Source organism: Gnatocerus cornutus, chromosome 1 (genome assembly GCF_029298725.1).
Source record: "Gnatocerus cornutus isolate USDA-ARS CGAHR chromosome 1, icGnaCorn1.1, whole genome shotgun sequence".
NCBI classification, from domain to species: domain Eukaryota; kingdom Metazoa; phylum Arthropoda; class Insecta; order Coleoptera; family Tenebrionidae; genus Gnatocerus; species Gnatocerus cornutus.
Window position 1 is genome coordinate 36,733,170 of NC_142233.1, and position 23,243 is coordinate 36,756,412.

Here is a 23,243-nt window from a genome sequence, read left to right on the forward strand (position 1 = left end):
TGCAACAAGATAGACTCACTTAAGCATTCAAAGTCAAGTTGAAGCAGTAAAAACGTGACGCCAGTTTTTGCTGAAAAATTATGTAGCGGTAACTGATATTTTAGACGATACACTTGTTAGTTTATTTTTGAAGCTTTCGTCCGCTTGTATCTTAATTATTCTGGTAGCTCTGAGCAATCATGTACCACGTCAAAGTTGTATATGAGTTCAGATGTTGTTTTGACAAGCTTAATAAGATCCTGTTTTTTTTCTGTGGAATTCATTCAAATAATCACGAAACAAATTATTTTATTGTTTCTGTAGGTAAATTAACTTCCGTGGATTTATTTGGATTCTTTGTTGCAGACGTTAATTAAAGTGCAGAGTCCGATGTTTCAATGAACTCGGTAATTATGAAGCAACTTTTTGGCTTCGGTTCGCGTGTATGCTCTAGTTAAGGAAGAGGACTTAATCGTCACAATGCATACCAAAGTTTGCAGAGAATGTTGACTGTCCGTTTTAGAAAGGAGAGAGATGTTCTAATTTAATATGTGATTGTACGTAGAAATATTGAGAGGCAAGAAAAATCCCACCCAACCTCTAATTATTTTTAAAACAGTTTCAATACTTTCACCTAATTTTTTAATATTCGTTTTATTGTTACGGATTTACACGACCTTCTAAGGAATGCAAATTGTGTACCATGGAAGCCACTCACAAACTTAAGCCCCACTCATTAGAGTGGTTTCATATATAAATTTGCTGTAATCCAGATCTCATCATCAGTTTCAAACCATCAAGATCATCGTTCTTTCCCAAGTGCCAAGCCATGAGATACTTTGTAAGTTAAGTGTTTAGTGTGACTTCAACCCCAAATTTTTTCTTTCAGGGTGCGTCCTTCATTTTCGCTTTAGTGTTGGGTACCCATGCCGGCTTCTTGGGCGACTCGGGAGGCCACGAGGGCGGCGGTTTTGAGCTAGGAGGAGGTGGCGGCGGCCATGAACTTCAACTTGAATCTGGCGGTGGTCACGGCTGGGAAGGTGGTTGGAAAGGCGTAGAACTGTCTGGTCACGACGGAGGAAGCGAACACCATGAAATCCCAACCAAGACCATTGAACACACCAAACCCGTACCAATTCATGTTGTGAAGAAGGTCGGAGTGCCAGTACCACATCCTGTCGGAGTTCCAGTACCTCAAGTCATCAAGGTACCAGTGCCACATCCTTATGCAGTTCGTATCCCTGTGCCAAAACCAGTAGCTGTGCCAATTTACAAATTGGTACCACAAGAAATCGAAAAGAAGGTGCCCATTACTGTGGAAAAACTGGTCCCAGTGTACATAAAGAAACCGTACAAAATCGAAATTGAGAAGCATCATCCATACCATGTTAACAAACCATACCCCGTACATGTACCTGTCTACAAACATGTTTATCACCACGTCCCAAAACACGGAGGCGGCGGTGGCGGCGGTGGTGACGGCGGACATGAAGGAGGCGGATGGCATTAAAAGATCTGATGTTACTTCTTGTTGATTAGTTTTACTTCTTGTTGTTACTTTTTTACTTTTTTTTATAATTAAAGACTGTTTCTTTTATTTGGTGTCTATATCTTCATCATCAGTCGAACATGAAACCAATCTGATTTGAAATGAAACTTTCATGTGGCCAGCTTTTACTTTCACATGATTTGAACGGTAGAGCATTGACCGTGAAATTGTAACTTATATGAAACGAGAACTACAGACACAAATCTTGAAAAGACATTTCACTTCATATTATTAATTGAGCGATTTCACAAAAAGAAGAACGTATCAAAAGTGAAGGGTTATTTTAAAAAAATCTTTGTTAATGGATACTGCATAAAATAAGTGTTTATTAGTAGCCCATAGGCTCATTCTCATTAATGCATGAGACTCCACTTCTAAAAACCATCACTCTACTTTCTAAGCATTAAAATGTATTCGAAATTAAATGCAGCAAATGTATTTTCTCGACAACTACCAACAATTAGCTAAATCTCACATCCTTATTAGAGAGAAGATTCATAATAGAAAATAACGACTACTGCAATAGTATTTCCTGCTATAAGGAAATTTCAAATCTATCATAAATTTCTTTTATTGGCTCGATCTCGCTAAATTAGAAAAATATGTATTGCACTTTTTATACTGCTAAAAACAAAATAATTAATTTGTTAATGCATTTAATTAACTTTCGCAAACTATGAATGTAACTATTTTAGCCGATTCAAACAAATGTTTGACTGGGAAAGAGAAATTTTATTTTTTTTGGGCACCGCCTAATTGCCTGACGCGACTCTCGAGAATCGTCTAATTATAATTTAATTAATGTTCGCGAAATTTCCCCCAAATCCATTAAAAATTATACCAACCACACACAATGGAAACGACATCATCAGGTGCGTCTTTAGAGGATCATCCACGCGAAATTATGAAAATGTCCATTCTAAAAAGAAAAGGGTTCAGTTTTAATCCCCGCCCTCGATTTATGCAAATCCAAAATGCCACCATTTAATTCTAAAATGCAGATTAACTTTGTTGTCCGTCCGTTGTTGTCGCAGTCGTCGTCATGTCATTTCCTCCCTCGCTTTATCTCTACTACCCCATTCATTAGAGGACCTTGTGGGTACTAATTTTTACGAGGCCGTTATCGAAGGATCAGACAGCCGTTGTTCAAGAGAAGAGAAAACACTGGCTTTATATGAGCTTTTCGTCACCTGTCACTGAACCTGAAGAAGTGTTAACGTTATTCCACGTTTTATGTTTACAGACGTTAAGTAATTAATTAAGCGAATTAGAGGGGACACTGCGATGTAGGTAACGGACGCTTTGCTGACAGATTATACCTACAAAAACGCATGCACTAATTGGCTAATTGCTGTTATTACGCCATTCATGCAGTAATCAAGTTCAGTTCTTCAGTAAAACAGGCATGCAGTGCGGAAATTTATGATAATTTAATGATAATCTAAACGTTGTTTAATTAATTTTTATTCTGTGTGAGATTAACTCGTTGAAAATTCTAGGCGCATCGCGCAATAATAATAATTTTATTATAAATGATAATGAGGGGTGAAAGCCTAAACATTTGGAAATCAGTGAATATACGATAGAATTTCACCAACAATTCACATATCTTTTGGTTTTCTTTATGTCATTAGTTTTCACTTTTTTTTTCCGCATTTTCTGTAATAATTGCTCCTTTCGCTCCCTGCTTTAAAAATTCATCATTATAACATCAATGCAATTTTTACATACTTATAGTGACTGTCAATGTCGTAACGTAATAAACACTTTTTACCCTTTCATAGTTCATTATTCTAACATAATCCGTCAAGAATCGACGTCTTTCACCTCTTTCCGAATAATTTTCCTTTCTCCTGGAATCTGGGTCATTATTAGTAAGCAATTAAATTTTTTAGCAGTTAGTGCCATTATCTTGAAAGTAATGTCAACATAGTTAAACTCTCTAAAATTAGATCTGCACGTTTAACGTTTTAGACCTTTTTTCACACTACAGACAGTGATGGCATTGTCTTTGAAATTTCGAAACACAAGATCAGTAACTTAACCGGAACCACCGGTTAAACTTATTAATGAATGATGATGATGAACACCTTGTTCCGAATGAATTGCATAGAAAATTTCTATTGAATATTGCAAACACGAGTTCTTAATTAGCACATCCAGATTTGATCATGATCGATCGATGGAAATTTTCACTTTCTCTGAATATCGAGATTACATGATAACTCGAATGCACTTAAAATCATTGTTATTTTATTACTACGCTGCATTCTTTTTTATTAACTTTCGTTTGGCAATCTGATATGACTTAAGCAGTTGTAGGGAATTCGTCCTTTCTTTTCGTCCCGGTCCATTAATTTCTTGCGATTTTCATCGTCTGGGCTTTTAACAATGTTTTGCTGGAGGTGTAGTTTTGCACAGTTATAAATTATTTTTGGCAGTTTTACGACTCACCTGTTGTATTGTGCATTATTTTGGAATTAATATGTTACTGTACAAGTATTTGTTAAATTTGATGGTGGTGGTTATTACATTTTTTATATAATTTAAATTCATTCTTTTAATGACAAATTCAATAAAATATACGTACAGATACATTTAAACTACATATATTTAATTAATTATAGTTGTATTATCTCGGTCTGTGAATCATAAACTGAAAAGTTTGTTCAAATTATTTAGGTGAAATTTAGAGCCAATTATGGAGTGCAGTAATTCTGTTACCATCCACTTTTATTAACCGTATAAAGAAGCGTAACGTAGATTATTTTACAACACAGTTATAAAAAACTAGATGTCAGCTGCTTCACAAATCTTGGGCTTTCCCATTTGCTGACTTCTTTTTAATACATAGTAAAGCAAAACAGACTAAACCTACAGGTCTTTTAAAGATGCAAATTTGAAATTTTGCATACACTTATGGTCTACAATTTATCAGCGTTTGTTTAGCGTCGAGACATTTAAAAATGGGCCCCCTTAAATAAAAAAATTTTGAAGGTCGATCAGTCGGAGAAAGTCTTGAGAAGACCGCGGATTTCCTTTGTTACTGTTTAAAAATTTTGAAAAATTATTTTGATATATTTCTAAAACTTTTTCCGAGGAGGCTATAATCTCCTCTTCAGAAATACACTGAGTTTCAAAAAAATTAAACACTCTGAAGGAGTAAACATAGAACGTTCAAATTTGGCGCAAAGGGTTGATGTCTTAAGGCACGTAAATGATTAAATTTTGAAGGCAATCCGTTATCTCTGAAAAAAATTTTACCTTTATTTTCACCTGTAGATTAGATTTTTGTTTACCGTTTTTTTCATACTTTTTATATTAATTCATTCCTTCGGTGGGCTGGGCTTTTTTAGACAGTGTCTTAAGCCTTTTAAACGAGGTCAAAATATTGGCATGTTCGAGGACAGTTTAACATTCCAAAAAATTTGTTAGACCTATGGGTTGACCACATGCACCAGTCAGACCCATATGGAGGGACCGGCAAGAGGAAAACTTAGAAACCTTTAGTAGAGACAGTAGAAGTTCTAGTGAGAGTGACTGGTAGTCGCGAAGAACGCCTCATAACACAAAGTGAACTTGAGGGCCCATCAAAATCAACACAAACTGTTGGTATAAATTGGGTAAAAGCAATAGACCACAGAATAGCCATGAGTACAATTTATCGCCAAAAACTCTCATTTGGACTTCAGACTTACAGTCATTATTTTTGCATTTTTTACACAAAAGAACAATAGGCGAATAAACTGCACTGGTGCCAAGAGAGACTGCACTAGCCTCTGGAATAGTAACATATCCTCTTTTGTAACAAATCTAAAATTTGCTTCTGGCACTATGATGGACGATTGAGAGTTACAAGACCTAGAGATTAGAGGCAAAATTTACAGTTTGCTTAACATCGCCATACGAGTATAACTTCGGCTGCAATGATGTGAGTGAGGAACAATATACCACGGACAAAGGTAACCTCTAATAATCATTTCGAAGCCAATAAATGCGCATCGCTACGTTGATACAATGTAGGAGCCTGTTGTTCTTCCGTTAATCCAGAGACTTCCAAGAACTCGTTCCAACAAGATAAATCGAGGTTTCATACTGCCTGCGTTTCTTTGAGGTTTATGGTAGTGAATGACAGTCATCTTTTATTTTGACCATCCATATTACCTGATTTAAAACCTACAGAACATGTCTGGAACATGATGGATCAAAGGGTGCGTCGATTACACAACCCACCGAACACTTTGGAAGAGTTACGTCACCATCTTCAGATAGCTTGAAACCTGATGCCTCAAAATGCAATAAACCATCTTATTTTCAGTACGCCCAGGAGAGATGCTGAATGTATATGAGTACGAAGAGATGTTACGCATTTTTAATTAATTCTAAGTGAATATTTTTAAATTTTCTTGAAAATCTAATTTTTTTTTTAATGCATCAACATTTTCTACCACATTTGAAGTTTGTACGTTAACTCCTTCAGGGTGGTTCATTTTTTTTGAAAAGCTGTGTATATCTCAATCTTGTGAGAAATCCAAAAAAATCTTTAATTATATGCTTCATATCGCCTTCTAAGCTCCTGAGTAAGTATGTCTAAAATGACGTTAAAATATTCAATGCGGAATTTATCTCGACCACACAACTTCGTATCTTCCTCACCATCATCATCAAAAGTTTTTTGAGGTCACTCACTATATTCAAGAATTTGGTCTGTTGAGTTTTTTACAAGTTCTTTGGCCTTTTCTTCCATTTCATCAAATTGTTCACGTAAGCTTTGAACAAGTGAATTGAGCATTTCACATCCCACAACTGCATCTAATGTTGGTTTTTGCAAAAATGTACTTGTGGCATTAAAGCGTTCCAGAACTGTATGCCAGATGACCGTCAAAAAGGCAATTTCTAGTTTGCTCATTTTCTTTTTTAATGATATTGCTTCCGCTTGCGTATCTCTTTTTTCTTCATTGTCACTTGCTATCAAAGAGAATACACTATAAATTTCCTTGTAATTTAAAACTAATGATTTACAGGCAGACGACCATCTTGTTGCTGAAAGTGATTTCGCAACAAATCTCTCTTTTCGGCTTCAATAATCCGTTTTAGCAGATAATATCTATGTGTTGACGCTGTAAAAAAACTGTATACTTTTTGTAAAAAACCAAAAAAATTCGTTGCTTCTAAGCATTGATCTACTATTGGCAACACCGAAATGTAAACGACTTTTTCGTTGTCATGGATTTTTCTCTGAATTTCCAGAATGTAAATCAGACTTTGAGTACCTAGAGGCGTTCTTTTTGATTTTTTTTAAACATTTTATTTTACCTGTACAACTCTTACTAATCAGCAGCTACTGCTCTTAGTGACCGATTATCATCAACTTTTGCAATAGCTCTTGGTTTTTCGACTACAGTTCAATATTCATAAATGACAATTAGAAGTGAAAATTACGCTAGACAATTTTGTCGTACACATTTCGTTGTCGTCAATAGTACACTAGTTTGGCCGACCAGGATTAATGAATGTGAAGCACATAGAATATAATGTCCAAATTTATTCTTCCTTTTTATTTCAACTTGTAGACCATGGTATTTGCCTGACATATTGCTGGCATTGTCATACGTTTGTCCTCGACAATTGGATAATTCTATGTTGTTTGTTTTCAATACTGCTCTTATCATATCAAAAATATACTTTCCTTTATGGCTGTGAATTGAAACAAACCAAAAAAATATTTCGTAAATAGTATCTTTTAAGCCGTACCGCAAAATGACATGTCAGGAGTAGAGTCTACAAAAGTGCTTTAAACCAAGTTTCTTAAACTCTTAAAAGTACCATTTCTTGGCGCTTTGTAGAAAATTTTCCAATGTTGCAACTTTGTAGCTCTTAGTATTAGTCGCTTAGTTACGAAGACTGTCGAATGTAAAATTTTATTAGAAAGGGAAAAAAATCATATTGTAAAGAGAAATAGGTTTAGATTAATTTTGCTTTGATTTCTGAGATGATTCAACTAAAAAAAACATGGTACTTCCACTCATGGGTGCCTTTTTTACATCACCCTGTATTTTCAATGCTCAAAGCTGTTTTTATGTTCATGTGTTTTTCTTCATCTTTATGCCATTTGGAGAATCCTGTTTTAATAAAATAATTGTCAATAGTGTTGTTGAAAAGTTTTGCACATAAATGTTGAATACTTCTTCGTTGGGATGATACATTTTAAATAATTTTAGAGATAACAGTCTGTTTTGGTTGTTATATTTTCTCAAAAATTTCTTAAAATTGCCGCCAGGAATATAAAAATAAGTTATTACTTTCTGTACACATTTACTGATAAATACGTCGTCAATCAACGACGGCCATGATGTACTTCTTGGCATTTGAAATCAGTGTTATCAAACCATTTCAAAGCTATTCAAGCGCAACTATCCGTGTTATCTTTATAAAAAGCATTGTAGGTTTCGTATGTGGAAGTTTTTAATTTGAAAATATTTGTCAATTGCATTGCAATTGAAAGAAAGAAACTGGTTAGTTTTGGATTTATTCCGGCTTGTTGTAATTTTTCTTGTCGTTTCTGTTGAAAAATTTAATAAAGATTGATAAAATACAGAGTGTCCGGAAACTGGCGCACCACCTTAAAAGGGGGTAATTGGGTGGTCCGCCAGAGTACCAAAAATGTTAAAAAAAATCCAGACTTTCTGTTTTCGCAGAAGTACCAAAAGAAAATTAGGAAAATGGCAACATTGTTAAACTGTTCCCCCAATAATTTAAATTTCCAGTGTTCAAAGTGATAGTAACGTTGCTGTTGTATTGTTGGCGTCAGTTAGGTCGGTTCATGAACGAGTATGGTTTGAAGTGAATGATGCCACACTGATCGAGATTGTTGATTCAAAAATATTATTAACAGTTTTCAGCCATTTTTCACAAGATTTTTCTAATTTTTTTGCATCATGCCTTTGCGCAAAATGTCCTTAGGTAACAAATTCATTTGAACCTAAAATGATTGCACAGAAATCGTTAATTTTGGCATTAAACTTTTCCTCTTCAATCCATCGAAAAATTGAAGACATGATTTTTTTTAACATTTTTTCGGAGAACTATGGCATTGTCCGATGATACAGTATCACTATGGTGCGCGACTTTGCTTTCCGGACACCTGTATATTAGTTGCAGCTTGTTTCAGAATTCGCAAAGAACCCGTTAATCACATACTCTTTCTTGCATTTTGAGAATGAAATTGCAAAAAGAAAGTTCTTAAATCGATTAAATTTTTAGTTAGAGCAACTATGTTTATCCAAAATGCACTAATAAAGTATTCTTTTACACATTTTATACAAATAAAAGTACTCTTTTACTCTCTAAACATTTTAAAGAAATTTATGCCACATTTCCATGACAACAATGCAAGATGACTTTCTAAACGCTAAAAATTTGTCACTGTTGTCACTTCTGTCAATTCTTTTAATGCTTTAATTGCAACCAACAGAGACTTTAGATAAAATCTAGTATTACATTCGAGTGTAAGGGCAAATTATTCACTCTAAGAATCTAATTCTCTCGATCTACGCTCTCGATTTGAACAAAGTCGTGTTAAAAAAAATTCGTAAATCTTAACATTTTAGCGACCATGCCTGAAAATCGAAAGTAGAAGACAAAATACCTGTTTAACTTATCTCTTTATAAGCTATTAACTATGAATAATAATAATAATAATAATAATAATAATAAATAGAAGAAAATATCTATTATAGTTAAAAACGTCATACCCGATTATGCACCATAAATAACGATTACAGAAATTTAACAAAAAATTGAATTAGGTACCTACTACCCTGCAACGAATGATACATCTGCTAAATTTATACCATTTCAATCAAAAACTTAATAAAGTAAAGCAATTAATTAACTGACAACTTCAAATAATTAATGCTGCAATTTTTACTATCCTCTCTCAAGAGAAACAGCTGATTTGATGAGCTTCCCACTGCTGCCTGCATTAAATTTAACTGAAATTTTTCACATCTATAAAATTTCCATCACTGTTGTCTATCGCGAGGTCTCTAGAGATGATACAGAATTTTAGAAAAAATATTGTAATACCTCATTTTCAAAACACCTGTTATATTGAGATTAATTAAATAACATTTCAGTTTATTTTGACAAGCTGTTGAAATCTATAACCGTGACAGTGACCAATCGAAATATGTATTATCCCTCTACTTTTAACGACCCTGTGAAAAATAAGCAGAATAATCCTCATTGATACGTATCAGCACAGTGTCTTTTGCCTGCTTATAATTATTTACTTGTCTCAAGCGAGGGCAATTTAACGTGAAGAGAAGTTACGATTTTTCTTTAATCTTTTTCCATAAATAATGAATGTATGAATAAATTTTTTGCATCCGATGTGGTCGAAAATTTGGTTAATATCTGCATAAATCTTGCAGATGAAATGTTTGACAGGATGTGGTGGCAACGAACCTTCCGAAGAGAACAGAAATATCCAAAAGATTCGATGTGGAGTTGGTCTATGTGTCTGTCTTGATTATTTGGACGTGGCAGAATGACAGACAGGCGCGGCGCTAGGCCCTCGCGGTCGGCGGCATGACAGCAGCAAGAACAGTCACTCAAGCAGTAACCAGCCGGAGATTGATAGTCCGAATCAGAGCTAATTGAGTGCTGAAACCGTGATTGATGTAAAAATAATATGTGAAAATCACGGTGACTGGAAACAAATTGTAGAGCGCACGACTGCCACTCTGTATACCTGGCATCAGGATTTATGTGAAACGCTGTGGGCCATTCGCATACAGACACGGTGATGAGATGGGACCATTGTGTCTCGTTAATGGCGATACCCATATCTACGGGTACCATCGACTTCGAAAACGAGCTTCGCGATCCGTGCTGATAAATCAAAGGCTGGGATAAAAATCAACAAGCCGGTGCAATTATCGAACACTAGAGGCTTTTCGAAGGCTCTGCATGGTACTGACCCAAAAAAAAAACATCAAAACAGATTTTAAAAAGCAACAACTATTTGATAATCAAAAAAGTTTTCACAAAAATATACTTCAAGTAGAGATAAATGATTTTATTTTCCAACAAAATCACTCCTTGTTAAATTAATCAATCAATCATTACATGTGTCTTGTGTCTTCTCTTACTACTATTTCATTTTAACTAGTCAATTATTTTTAAAGTAATACGGACCAGCCAAAGATGCCTGGTAAAAAGAAACTGAGTGCTTTTTTCAGCACAACAAATAGTAAGCGTAAAATTCGTCTAATCGGTGAAGGTCTCCTATTTTGCCACATAGAATCCATTTGTGGAAAGCCCGAGCCGATACCAGAACTTGATCCCCATCCAGAACCAAAACCTACAATAGGTATACATTTTTTCTAAAACTTATATAAGAAAACACTCTTCTCACTTGGCATTGCCGGTGCTCCAAACCCTCCTACAACGTAATTCATAAATTTAACTTTTTTATACAGGGTGTTTGGTAACGTTACGGCCATAGAGCAATGGTTAATCAAAAAAGGTAAACTATCTTGAAATCCGCAATTATTTTTATTCTTTTCGTTATATTTCAAAAATGCAAGGCTTTAAAATCGTCCAATTTGAATCATTCAATACAATTTTGAATTTTGCGAAAATCTACGCACTCTTTTGGCCAAATGAATAATTTGCTACTAAAATCAGTGGCGGCAATAAGAAGAAAAAAAGTACTGCAATTTTGTTTAGAAAAGAAAGAGAAAACAATTTTTTAATAAATGTTCAAAATGACCATAATTTTGAATAATACAAATATATAACCTCCGGAACAACGATAGCCTAATTGTGTGACAAATAAGTTTATTTTTACAATTACGAACCAACTACGCCACTGGTATAAAATAATAGCTGTCAGTTTGAAGTTAATCACGAAAATTTCTAGAACAACTTTGATTCAAAATTCGGTGGTTCTTTGCAAATTTATCTACGATTGGTAAAAATATAGTCTTTCAGCTCTTAAACGGTTAAAGAAAACCCAACTTCGAAACATTACTTCGGTTGCCTCCTCACTCTCTTCGCAAACACCTAACACGTTACCTAACACCTTGTAGAATATTGACTTAATTTACCTAGACCATTGTCATTAGAAAAGAATGATGAAAAGGGCACTACAAAATCAAAATGTAATTATGTAAAATTCGTTCAATAAATTATACAGGGTGATGAAAAAAAGGCTTCCAGGTCTTTTTCTGTTAAACCATCTTAGAAACCAAAGCAAAATTTATCTAAACCCATTATTTTTTACAATATGGATTTTTTTCAAAGGAAAAACTTGGCAATGCTGCTCAACACTTTCTAATACAATTTTACATTCGGCAGCAAAGTTGCAACATTGAAAATTTTTTTTCAAAACTAAGAAACGGTATTTATAACAAAAAATTTACCCAGATAGATCGTTTAAAAAGAAAGCTAAAAAAGAACAAATTTTGTTTTGGTTTCAATTTTGAGCTCAGGAAAGAATTAGCTGCAACATGATAGGTATCATGAGCGTCTTTTTTCATCACCCTGTATATCTACTAAACTTACCTAGATTAGAACCAAAATCTTCTGCAGGATTATGAAGAAATCTTTCAGATCCTTAAAATATAGAAGTATAATTTAACGAAAATAGTAGTGCTTCTTTAAACTACCTTTAACATCCTCATCTTCGTCACAGTGAGCTAAGTTAAAATATGGAACAATCTAAAATAAGGTAATTTCTATAGATTATCAAAAATAAATTTCACTAAACTTATAGTTTTGTACTCACCAAGACAGCAACTAATATAAACCACCTCATCGCTTAAAAATCCTTTTTGAACGCTGATGATCTTTACCACAACCAAAACGAACTCTTCAAAATCTGAGCACTGAGGAAGTATTTATCGTTATTTTGCGTAGAAAGAGCGCTTTTATCTGTCATTGTCTTTAAGCAATACGTGGGCTTGTTGATTATTACATTAAATGGAATTTTGCCGATTGCAATTACCTTTAATGGACAATGTTGTTTAGATACGGCTGTAGATTAATAATTGAAATTTGGTGTTTCTTGAATGAGAGCCAAATAAATCAAAATATAATTAGACACCTACATTCAATGTGTCAGAAATGGTTTTAATTCGAGTACATGACACCACGATCAAGTACGTTCAATATAAAATAATTACTTACAGTTTGATAAAGATATGATAATAGAATTAAATTAGTAAACTATAGAAAAATATAAAATGTTCAAGTTTTATCTACATTATGTAGAATTTTTTGTAGACAATTGTTCGAACGTCAAAATAATGTGAAATTCATCTGAACCACAAGTTGCTTTTTGGAATGATAATATAAAAAGTTTAAATTTTTATAGGCTATTGATAAATGTCGCTGACCGAGAAAATTAAGCCTTGTATTTTGGATTTGCTGTAACGTACACTTTATCATTTATAGATATGTGTAAGTACTGGGCAAGCTCTTTTTACCTGGCTAATAACCACTAAATTAAATTTAATTCTGTTGTCAAAGATTACACAATGATCATTTAATGATAGCGATTACGACATGTGTAGGATGTAAGAATACGAGTGTTATAATGACCATTAAATTATTGCTATAAACATGTTTTTGAAAGAAAACTTTAATGAAACCTTGAAAAAGAATTGAATTTGTAACGTTACTTTTTTGCATTGTCAATATGGACAGCTTTATTTTTTAATTTCTAAATAAATAGAATTTTCGATATTTTTAATATTGCAGGGACCCGACTGTAAATCCTCCGTTACGTACCAATAAGACTAATTTTGTTTTATCGGCTTTAAATACTTCACTCGTGATAATTCATTAAGTTGGCAATAATTTGACGTTCTAAACAATAGTTGCAACTACAGTAACATTTTTAAAACGCCAGAAAAATATCCCCGAGTGGCTGTATATAGATATGAGAGCGTACTAATTGTTGCTACCTTTGTTAACTGTCAATTTATCGCTTGTCTGTCATATAGCGACTCGCGTTCGTTTTATCGATTGCTATTCACGGCTACATCTGTAGGAACAGCATAAGACCAGCTTCAAGAGTTTTTAATTTTGCAAAATTGTATACCTAATTCACATTTTTACAGAACATTTGAGACGTTTCTTGGGAAAATTACGAATTGTTACAACTATGTTAATAAAATAACAAATAATTAAAGACTTCAATCATCAACTTTTATTGCTTTGCTCAACAATGGATGCACAAATTATAATTGACGGCAATAATTATTATATAAATTATAATTAACGGCATTTAAATATATATTTATTTAATTAAATACAGTGCTCTTTTTAAAGCAGCTTCTCAGCATCATTAAAGCATTGTTTTTTTATTTTTTCCGAAGCTTTAAGAGACTTTTTGAAGAACTGATTTTTTTTAATTGGCAGAAGTAAAATCAATTGCCTCTCTTACACAATGCTCTAATTAGATAAATAAACGCCATTTAACGACAGTTGACACCTGAATAACGTTTGACCATCTTATTCTAGTTATAGTAATTTGTATATCATTAAGTTGACACTAGCAGTCAAAGTTATTTTAGTTATTTAGTGCTTCGTGCTTTTGTGAGTTTTCTAAACAAGTTTATGTCACTATGTAAATGTCATTTTTCCTGCAGAAAATTGACTAATTTACAAAGGAAGAGGTAAGTGAAATATATGTAATGAATACATGTTTACTTTGATTAATAAATGGCTTCGCAAGCAACTGACAAGTTTTCTCTGTATGTAATCGCATAATCTAGTAAAGGTAATGTAGGCCCTTTTCATCATTCTTTTCTAATGAAAATAGTCTAGGTAGATATTATACAAAGTGTTAAGTGTTTGCGATTAAATAACAAAACAAATCTATTGCTAACGCTTTTACAATTTGATGACAATTTGACAAATGTGACAGTTCTTGTTTAACATTTCACAAGAATTGCAGAAATTCAAAAAAACAACATTGTGTAATTCGCTCTGCTGAACGACCAATAAGCGGCATTTTAAATTTGACGCCTATAAACAATTCTCTTTGGAAAAAATGACTTATAGCTACATATTTTGATTAATTTAGTGTCTGTCAACATGAAGGCCAACTCAGTTTATTGACATTATTAAATGTCAGTTACCGTGATGTCAGTCTACCTACTTCAAATTGCGCTGCATAGAAGAATACTTTGAGTTTATGTACTTTTATAAACTGGATGAATTTAGATACTTTCAGTTGTTATTCTTAGTCCCTAACAGTAATTTTTTTGCCAGCAAAACTAATGAAAAATTAATTAAGCAGACTAATTACTAATTGGTAAAAAATGAAATTAGTTTAGTAATTTCAATTAAATATTTGCGTCCACACTTAAAAATCTGTTTTATTTTCGATCGTCTCCAGTCGACGAGTTTGAGGTGTTCTTTTTGTATAAAAAGCGACTGTTCTGGCAGAAATTAAAGTACGTTTTTAACTCGGCAAGTTGCAAATCCGACTCGTTTATGTTGGAGTCAAGAAAAATGGCCCCTGTAGCAGCTCTTTATAGGCTGTAGTAGGTGAAAAAAGAAGTAGATGCTTGCTTTCAGAAAATGTACACCGACAGAAATGCCACAAACTCGACTCGGTGGCATTCGCGGTAACAGCTAGCAAAAAATACGCGATCCTGTCGATGAAGCAATAAACCAGCAAGTTTAAGACCGAAAATGCGTCACTCTTTCGGAATTAAAATCGTCTTATTGTGACACGTGCTTGAGAGGTAACGTATGCAAAAGCGATCTCGATACAATGGACTCCAGCCGGCGTTTGGCCCTTTTATCCCAACAGACACTTTTAGCTCCTTAAAAGGATTACAATGAACCCTTACAAGTGATTCGATGAAAACGCTCTGATCCACGTTAGATACGTCTTTTTTTTGTTTCGGATAAATCCAATTGGGTTGTTTAAAAAAGGCAACGTGTTAACAACCCCCATGTTTTTAATTGCCAAAGCGAGTCAACGAGGTGGTGCAACAACAATGAGAATGCACTTGAGAACAGTGTTTGTTCGTTCCATTGTGTTGAGGCCCCAATAATCGAGGGAGTTAATGAATGCTGCCGTACACTTGGAGGAAAATGTCGTCTATTGTTTACGACGACACCATCCTCTCCACTATTATTTATATCTAGCACTCGGGCTCCTTTACACATGTAAACGCCACTAATTGCCAGGAACGAGGGACTCTAATTAGCTAGTCCCTCTCTGACTTTATTTAACGCTGTTTATTACAAATTTCAATAATTTTATATTCAATCAAAAAACATGAATTTGTCCATATTCTCCATAGCATTGAAATTATGCAAAATTTAAAATATATGTACCGATTTTTACATAAGTGTTCTTATTTATTTGTTTATCCGAGGATTAAACAGGTTCTGCACGTCAAGATACAAGGTTAAATGCAACATTACGACAATACTTCTTGAGAATTGCAGTTGGTGTAAAGATACCAATTTGTTTGTAACTGACTCTGCTTATACGTAATTTAGATGACAGTGTCTGATTTCAGAATTTGAACGGCCATGATTCCAACTGAAGACTTTGCAGTTTTTCATTTTTAATTGCAAATATGAATGTTATATGTGCTATAAGCAAAAGCTTGATGTTTGTGCCTGTAAATTGCTTATTGTACTGACATAGATGCCTGCCTATGTATCAAAGGTTTTCGAATCTCAGCTTTTCTACAAAACCGGTTTTAATTCCTATTTGTATTTTAATTTTCAGAAAACATACCTATGAAATTAATTTTTTCAAAGTTAACTACATAATTAATATTTTGTAGTTTGGACCGTTTTAAATTTTAGTTTTAATGTTCGAATTTTATAAATCTATTTAATTTTTTTATTTCCAGTGCTTAAAATACAGTTTTTGCGGACTGATTGTTGCTGTATTCTTAGTATGTATGATTAATTATTTCTCTAAAATAGTGTGCTTCGGATTTTAGTTACCATGCCACCATATTGACCAACATATTGTTTAAAATTACACACAAAAAATTGATAAATGGGTCCGTAAAACTAATTTTTGAAAGCGTATACTAAAAAAGTGTTTCTTATAAGCCGACAAACTCTAATGTAAAATTTGTGGTACAGTTGCATCTAGAACGAGGTTTCCGTTAAAAAAAGTCAAAAAAAGATGTTTTGTGCGCCTCCGTCACTTTTCATGAGATTTGTGCTACTCATTTGCGGCAAAAAAACTACCTTTTAAATGTCTAGGCAGTCAAACGTGACATTTCGAATAGTTGGTTTTATTTTGCAAGTTGGCATCGCTGCATAAATGTCAATTGTGTATATTGTGTGCAGATTTGGAGGCCAATGACCTTCAAAAATAATAAAGGTAGAAATAATAAAATAGGAATAAAGGTAGCAAAGATACCACAAAAATTTGCTGAAACAAATTTGAATTTAAATTAATCTGCAATCGTTTGATGTGAATGAGGTGCTACCAACCTATTTTCCAGCTGATAAAATTCCCTTAAATGACGGAATGACGTTTCAAGTTCAAACCATGAGTCAAAATAAATAACTAATAATAATTGTCGGCGCACAAAATTTCGTGTTTGACACGGCTAGAAAATGTTTTTTTGGATGCTCGGAAATTGAAATCCGAGCTCGGAGGGCTCGGATTTCAATACTTTCCTTGCATTTCCAAAAGACCATTTTCTAGCCTAGTGAAACAAATAACTATTGATTTAAAGTGGAGTTAAAAATGACTCAGTATACCAACTTTTTACAAGTCAATATGCAGACATGTAAAGTTTCTCGTTATTATTAATAAAGACGTAAATCAGTTAGATTCGTAATGGTCAGCTAAAAATAACTATTATGTCCGATTGTATTATAACTCCATTTTATGATATAATTTTATGGCTATTATGTAGTGTTTTACAACTTAGACCATAATGATAAAGTAAGCCGCCTGACAATGTCAGTGAAAACTAATTCAAGTAGTCTATTTGCCAGTGAAACATGATAGGTCTGTACTTGTTTGGGCCATTGTAACAATCTTTTTCAGGCAATTTTATACATATTATAATAGTCTATAATTGTTAACTTTTCTAAAAAAGCTACAATACTTTAAAATCGTCCAATTAAACCCAATTTTAATTTAGGATTTGCAAAAATCTAAAAAGTCTATGAACTAAATTTGTCACGTTTGAAGTTTAAAATCAGTAGTCAATAAAAAATAGAAACAATAATGCAATTTTGTTTTTTTTAAAAAAAAGAAAAATCAAATTTTTAATAAATTAATTCAAAATGTTCATCTTTTTGATCGATAATAAAAATAATAACGCAATAAAGATAACTTTAAATGTTAACGTTTTAAACGGTGTTAATTAGTAATTGTTAATTATTTTTACGACTTTATGTACATACATATATTTACTTAATTATTTAAAACAGATACCATATTGAGAAATTAATTTTCCATTAAAAAATTGATTGGGGTATCTACCTTTCGTTTACAGGAAACCTTGATTATCCGGAGTAATGGAAGGGAAGGGTCGCACGGATAAGTGAAAAGTATGGTTAATCGAAACAACTTTTTTAACGAATTACATACCACATTAGCGAATGTAAATGTCATGTCAGTTTTTAGGGGCTAAAGTACAAGGTTTTTGTTTTTTGCAGTTTTATACTATTTTTCGTACGTCAGTTTTAATTTTTCCTAAATTGAGAATGTCATAAAAATCAAAAGTTCTCTGTTCACAGAGGTTCAGGAGATCATCAACTGCTTCCATTGCTTCACTTGGCTGAATCTTTTTCCTAGCATCAAAACTTCCATCGTCGCTCTTCTCGTCCAAGTTGGATTTAGTAGGCACGGTTAATCGCGAACCCGATTAATCGAGACACGGTTAATCGAAGTTTCACTGTATATTAATTGAAATCAACAGGTGGTGGTTTTTTGATTTTGGCAACAACTATAGCATAAAACTCATTTTTCATAAAACAGTTGGATGTAAGTTGGACTTACCTACCTACATAAATCCAGAAATTTTCCAGTTATTTACTTTGAAAATTGTTTTAAAAAACATCATAATAATCGCAAATCGACTAACTTAAATATTGCAAAATGTAATTTCTAAATTTTATTTAAAGAAGGATAAATATACAGGGCGTTTGAGGTTTTGACTGCCAAATTTAAAACGTATGTTAAGATCTGAACAATGCCTTGAATGCAGTCGTGCTAATTTTCACTAAATTACGCCGTTTGAACGAGGAAGAATTATCGGCATTCACGAGTTTGGTTTAGCATTTTGCGAAATCGCAAGAAGAGTAAACCGGTCACATCCATCGGTGCTAAGAACCTAGAGAGGGTGGCAAAAAGAGCATCTGCAGGCACGCCAACAGCAACCACTTTTAAGATTTTTTTTAATAAATAGACTTGCTTATTGTTTGCTTATTTATCATTTTATATATTTAGAACACAACTGCACGTTGCACTTAGTAACATAACTTCAAACTTCAGCCTCAACATGTCAACGGGTTCCACAAGAGTGCTGACGTTCACCAAGAACTCAAATCTCTCCAATAACATTTGAAATCTCTAATCATTTACAACAAGTAATCAGGTTCACACCTGCAGTTAGTTTCAACTAGGACCTACAATTTCGATGTTTTTTGTTTTTCAAAAAATGTTTTGGATCATACAATATTTTTGTGGAGACTTTTGTTACAATTGGCGTGCATTTCTGCTTTAGGTATATAAAATTTCTGTTTATTAGTAATTTTCACACCATCCGCACACTTTAGGGTCGTTGTAACATGTCGTTGCATATTGTAGTGAGAATGGTCACCTTGCCATTACGAATTTTTACATAATTAGGCGCTTCCTCTGTAGCAATAAAAAGATGAGATAAGACTTTTATTCAAATAGGCACGGTAAGACGTTTTATGACCTCATGAAAAATAACGACTCCAACTTCTCCACCTATCGCACATATAACATTCACATGCTTTTTAAATTGGTTTTATACTTAATTAAAATTTTATTGGGTGATTATACTTGCCCTCAATATCAAACCATTAACCATCAAAAAAGTTAGTCAAATCTTAATAAGTCCTCAACTTCAGTTTCAAGAGATAAGAGACGCGGACGCCCCAGACTCGTAAAAATTGACAACACTGTCGTTTATACATTATAGTACAACTTGAGAAGATATAAACCTTAATATACTTGAATGACGCCTTTAAACGTATTGCACCTCAACAAAAATCTAGACCACCCTTATAATCGAGGTACAAACATAAGAAGAGATAAACATAAAATGTAAAGCGCGGAATGGGGAGAATTGATGCTGCCTTCACGTCAATGTCCATCAAAAGCTCGTTTTTCAGGTGTTGAAGATGAGTTGGAATTTCAAACATCTCGTCGGAGAAAAATATAAGGTTCGAGTTGTTGTGAGATGAATGGCGCAGACAATCTACTGGTTAATTCTTAATTAGCACCATACATGAACTTCAACTAATTTTAAATTCGTTTATTGGTATATTAGGTTAATACTTATTAGGTATGTAAAGTATAACTGTGCCTCGAAACCGGACATGCACAGGTAATAATCAAACATTTAAAGGTTTATTTGGAACATTTCTTAAATTAAAATACTTATGCATATCTACATACATATAAAAACTGATACAAAATTCATAAACATCTTAACAATATCCATTCTAAATAATCAATTCTATCAGACATGTTACATAAGTAATTATTTTGTAGTAAAAAATCTGTTCCTTTTATTCGTTTCTTTTTTGTTTTAAAATTTTCTCTCCCTCTTGATTTTTCAGTTTTCGGACGTGATTTCAAGCATTTTTGTCTCTGCGAACACCACTTTTTATTAAAAACAAAAATTTGAGCTCACAGTTTAGTTTTTCTCTTTGCACTGACTTAAATGGCACTAAACTACACCAACCGTTACTCACAAAATTCCAAATTTTAGGGTTACTTCACATATACAGGATGTCCGGAAAGTGACGCACTACCTTAAAAGGGAGTAATTGGGTGGTCCCCCAGAGTACCAAAAAAATTTAAAAAAAAATCCAGACTCTCTGTTTTCGCAAGAGGAGCAAACGAAAATTAGGAAAATGGCAACATTGCAGAACTGTAACCCCATAAATTAAATTTCCAGTATTGAAAGCCATAGTAACGTTGCTGTTATATTGTTGGCATTAGTCAGGTCGGCTCATGAACGAGTAATGTAACCATGGTTACACGTGAACGATGCCACACTGATCGAGATTGTTGATTCAAAAATCTTGTTAACAGTTTTCAGGCATTTTTTACAAGATTTTTCCGATTTTCTTTGCACCATGCCTTTGCGCAAAATGTTCTTTAGGTAACAAATTCATTAGCTCGTAAAATTATTGCACAAAAATCGTTAATTTTCGCATCAAACTTTGCCTCTTCAATCCATCATATCTCGAAAAATTGAAGACATGGATTTTTTCTAACATTTTTCTGGTGATTTATGGCATTGCCCGATGATACAGTTTCACGGTGGTGCGCGACTTTCCGGACACCTGTAGATACAATCTTCCGTTTAAATACGATTAACTTAATCGCAATCAAATTATTGCATAAACTAGATCAGACTATAGCTAATTTCAATAATAATTAGCAAACAAACGTAGTAGATATTCGAATAAACAGACAATCGAGACACGGTTTATGGAGCGATGACCTTTGCACGGATAATCGAGATTCTACTGTATTTGTTTTTAACACTGCAGGTGCTTTAAGATAAAATTTAATTATTATTTAATACTGAACTTCTATTCTTAATTCATAGTTTCGAAATAATTTCTAGGATATTGTGAAAGATACACCTACAAGTAGTTCAATTAGATTGTTTAATAAAAACAATCAAAACTTAATTACATAATGCACTCATAAAATGCTTCATCAATTGATACAATGCTAACAAATGGAAAAATGTTGATTGATCATTCTTTTATTCAGAACTTGTATAAAACAATAGTTGACACAATCAAAATACAATTATAAATCTTAATAAGTCGCTTAATTCCCATGAAATTTATTTTTACATGTAACTAATTCTACTAATTTCAAATAAAAGTGGCTCATCCTATGTTTTTCCATTTTAAGAAAACCTTTTAATCATGTTAAATTAGTAGCCTATACTAAATAGCAAATTAAAAACGTCCTACAGGTTTGACACTTTGACCTGACCTGACCTGTCATTGATCTGAACAAATTTTATTCAAAATTAATCTAAAAGTTCTGTGTAAAAATACATAGGTTTACTTGAATAAGTATTACATCTGTCATTCTTTATTCAATGATTATGAATGAATTCACGGTATCGATGACAGCTAGTCGATGAAGCTAAGACATAATGTTTTATATACATTATATATAAAAAAAATTAAACACAAATTTTAGTCTGTTCTACACCTCAAACCGCGCGACAAATAGGAACCTTTAAAATGTTTATAAAAGTTAAACTTGCGAATACAAACATGAAGACGCAAAAATTGTCAATTTTTATCTTTGCTTTATACATATTTTTCAGTACATAATTTGACACTGACATCAAGTAAAGTTTGTTTTTCAGAAATTGTTACAAATATGAAGTTTCACTGCTCCTCATTATTTTTCAAACTGACGACAGAAAAAATATGCTTAAACATGTTATGAAGAATGTCCCTGTTAACGATAAATTTATGCTTAATGAACATTTTTGGAGCACTTTGTCGCGTTGGCCCCGCCACATCTCTCACGGGGTAGATACCGTGTGCGCCACTTTCTGGGGGGTTAAAGCGTGTTGAGTGCGATATCGGTGCCAGGTCGTTCCCGTCGACTAATTCGCGTTATCTTTCGTCGTCAGTCACGCGTCCCACTCCGCAATACAAATCCTCCAATAAGTTAATTAAACATTATTGCACGAACGTGTATACGTATGCATGATGAAGATGTCGCACCCATGAGTCAAAAAATGCAGGGCCACCCATTTTTCACAATTTCCTTCTTTTTGGTATATAAGGGAAGGCAGCCGACGGGGGCTCTCAGCATGGCCCTTGCCCTGCCGCGGGGGTCCTGACAGCTCGTAATTAATGTGCAGGTTGCATGTGTTATGGACGAGACCCGCCCTGAAAGTTTCCCCCGAATAACGTCCCGTCACCCCGCTCGATGAATATTTATATCGACTTGCTGGACACACGCCTCTGCGGTAATCCGGACCATCATACAGGCGTAAATCAACCAGCACCGCACGCCGAAATCGCGGACCAAATTACATTTCTTTATTTCCATAATGCCCATTAAAAACGAGGGTTTCAAATTGATGCTTGGGATAGGATCGTGGCATGAAACTATTGTGGCGAATCAAAAGAACCGCAAAGATGCAATTTTCATTTGTGAGATTATTTTTATTTTATTTAAATGCAAAATGCAAAGTTTTTGGTCTGTTATTTAATTAGGTAACCAATATTTTGGTCATTAAACTACTAAAAAATTAAGGACTGTTTTAGAAAAAAATCGACAATCTAAACAACAGTAATTTGCAAAACCGATTAACACGTCTCATGGTCTTAACACACTAAATACAACGTGGTTGCATGCTTATTATTGATAGTGATGAGCGACTAACAACTGTGACGAGTTTTCAAGGAATAATAACTACATCAATTAATTCAGTCCAAATTAGAC

At 33.6% G+C, this 23,243-nt stretch overlaps 2 protein-coding genes across 2 annotated transcripts; one reads left to right on the plus strand and one right to left on the minus strand.

Moving 5' to 3' along the window:
- Positions 1-766: 766 nt before the first annotated feature.
- LOC148182219 (uncharacterized) lies at positions 767-1,489 on the plus strand. Its single transcript, XM_088048360.1, has 2 exons — positions 767-820; positions 869-1,489. The coding sequence occupies exons 1-2, from the start codon at positions 809-811 to the stop codon at positions 1,487-1,489; spliced, it is 633 nt and encodes a 210-aa protein (XP_087904486.1). The 5' UTR covers positions 767-808.
- A 9,176-nt stretch (positions 1,490-10,665) lies between these two features.
- Positions 10,666-12,419, minus strand: LOC148182220 (uncharacterized). The gene is made up of 6 exons (XM_088049854.1): positions 12,324-12,419; positions 12,205-12,256; positions 12,101-12,151; positions 11,644-11,682; positions 10,950-10,976; positions 10,666-10,895 (listed from the first exon to the last, which is right to left on the minus strand). The coding sequence occupies exons 1-6, from the start codon at positions 12,351-12,353 to the stop codon at positions 10,714-10,716; spliced, it is 381 nt and encodes a 126-aa protein (XP_087905980.1). The 5' UTR covers positions 12,354-12,419; the 3' UTR covers positions 10,666-10,713.
- Positions 12,420-23,243: the final 10,824 nt, after the last annotated feature.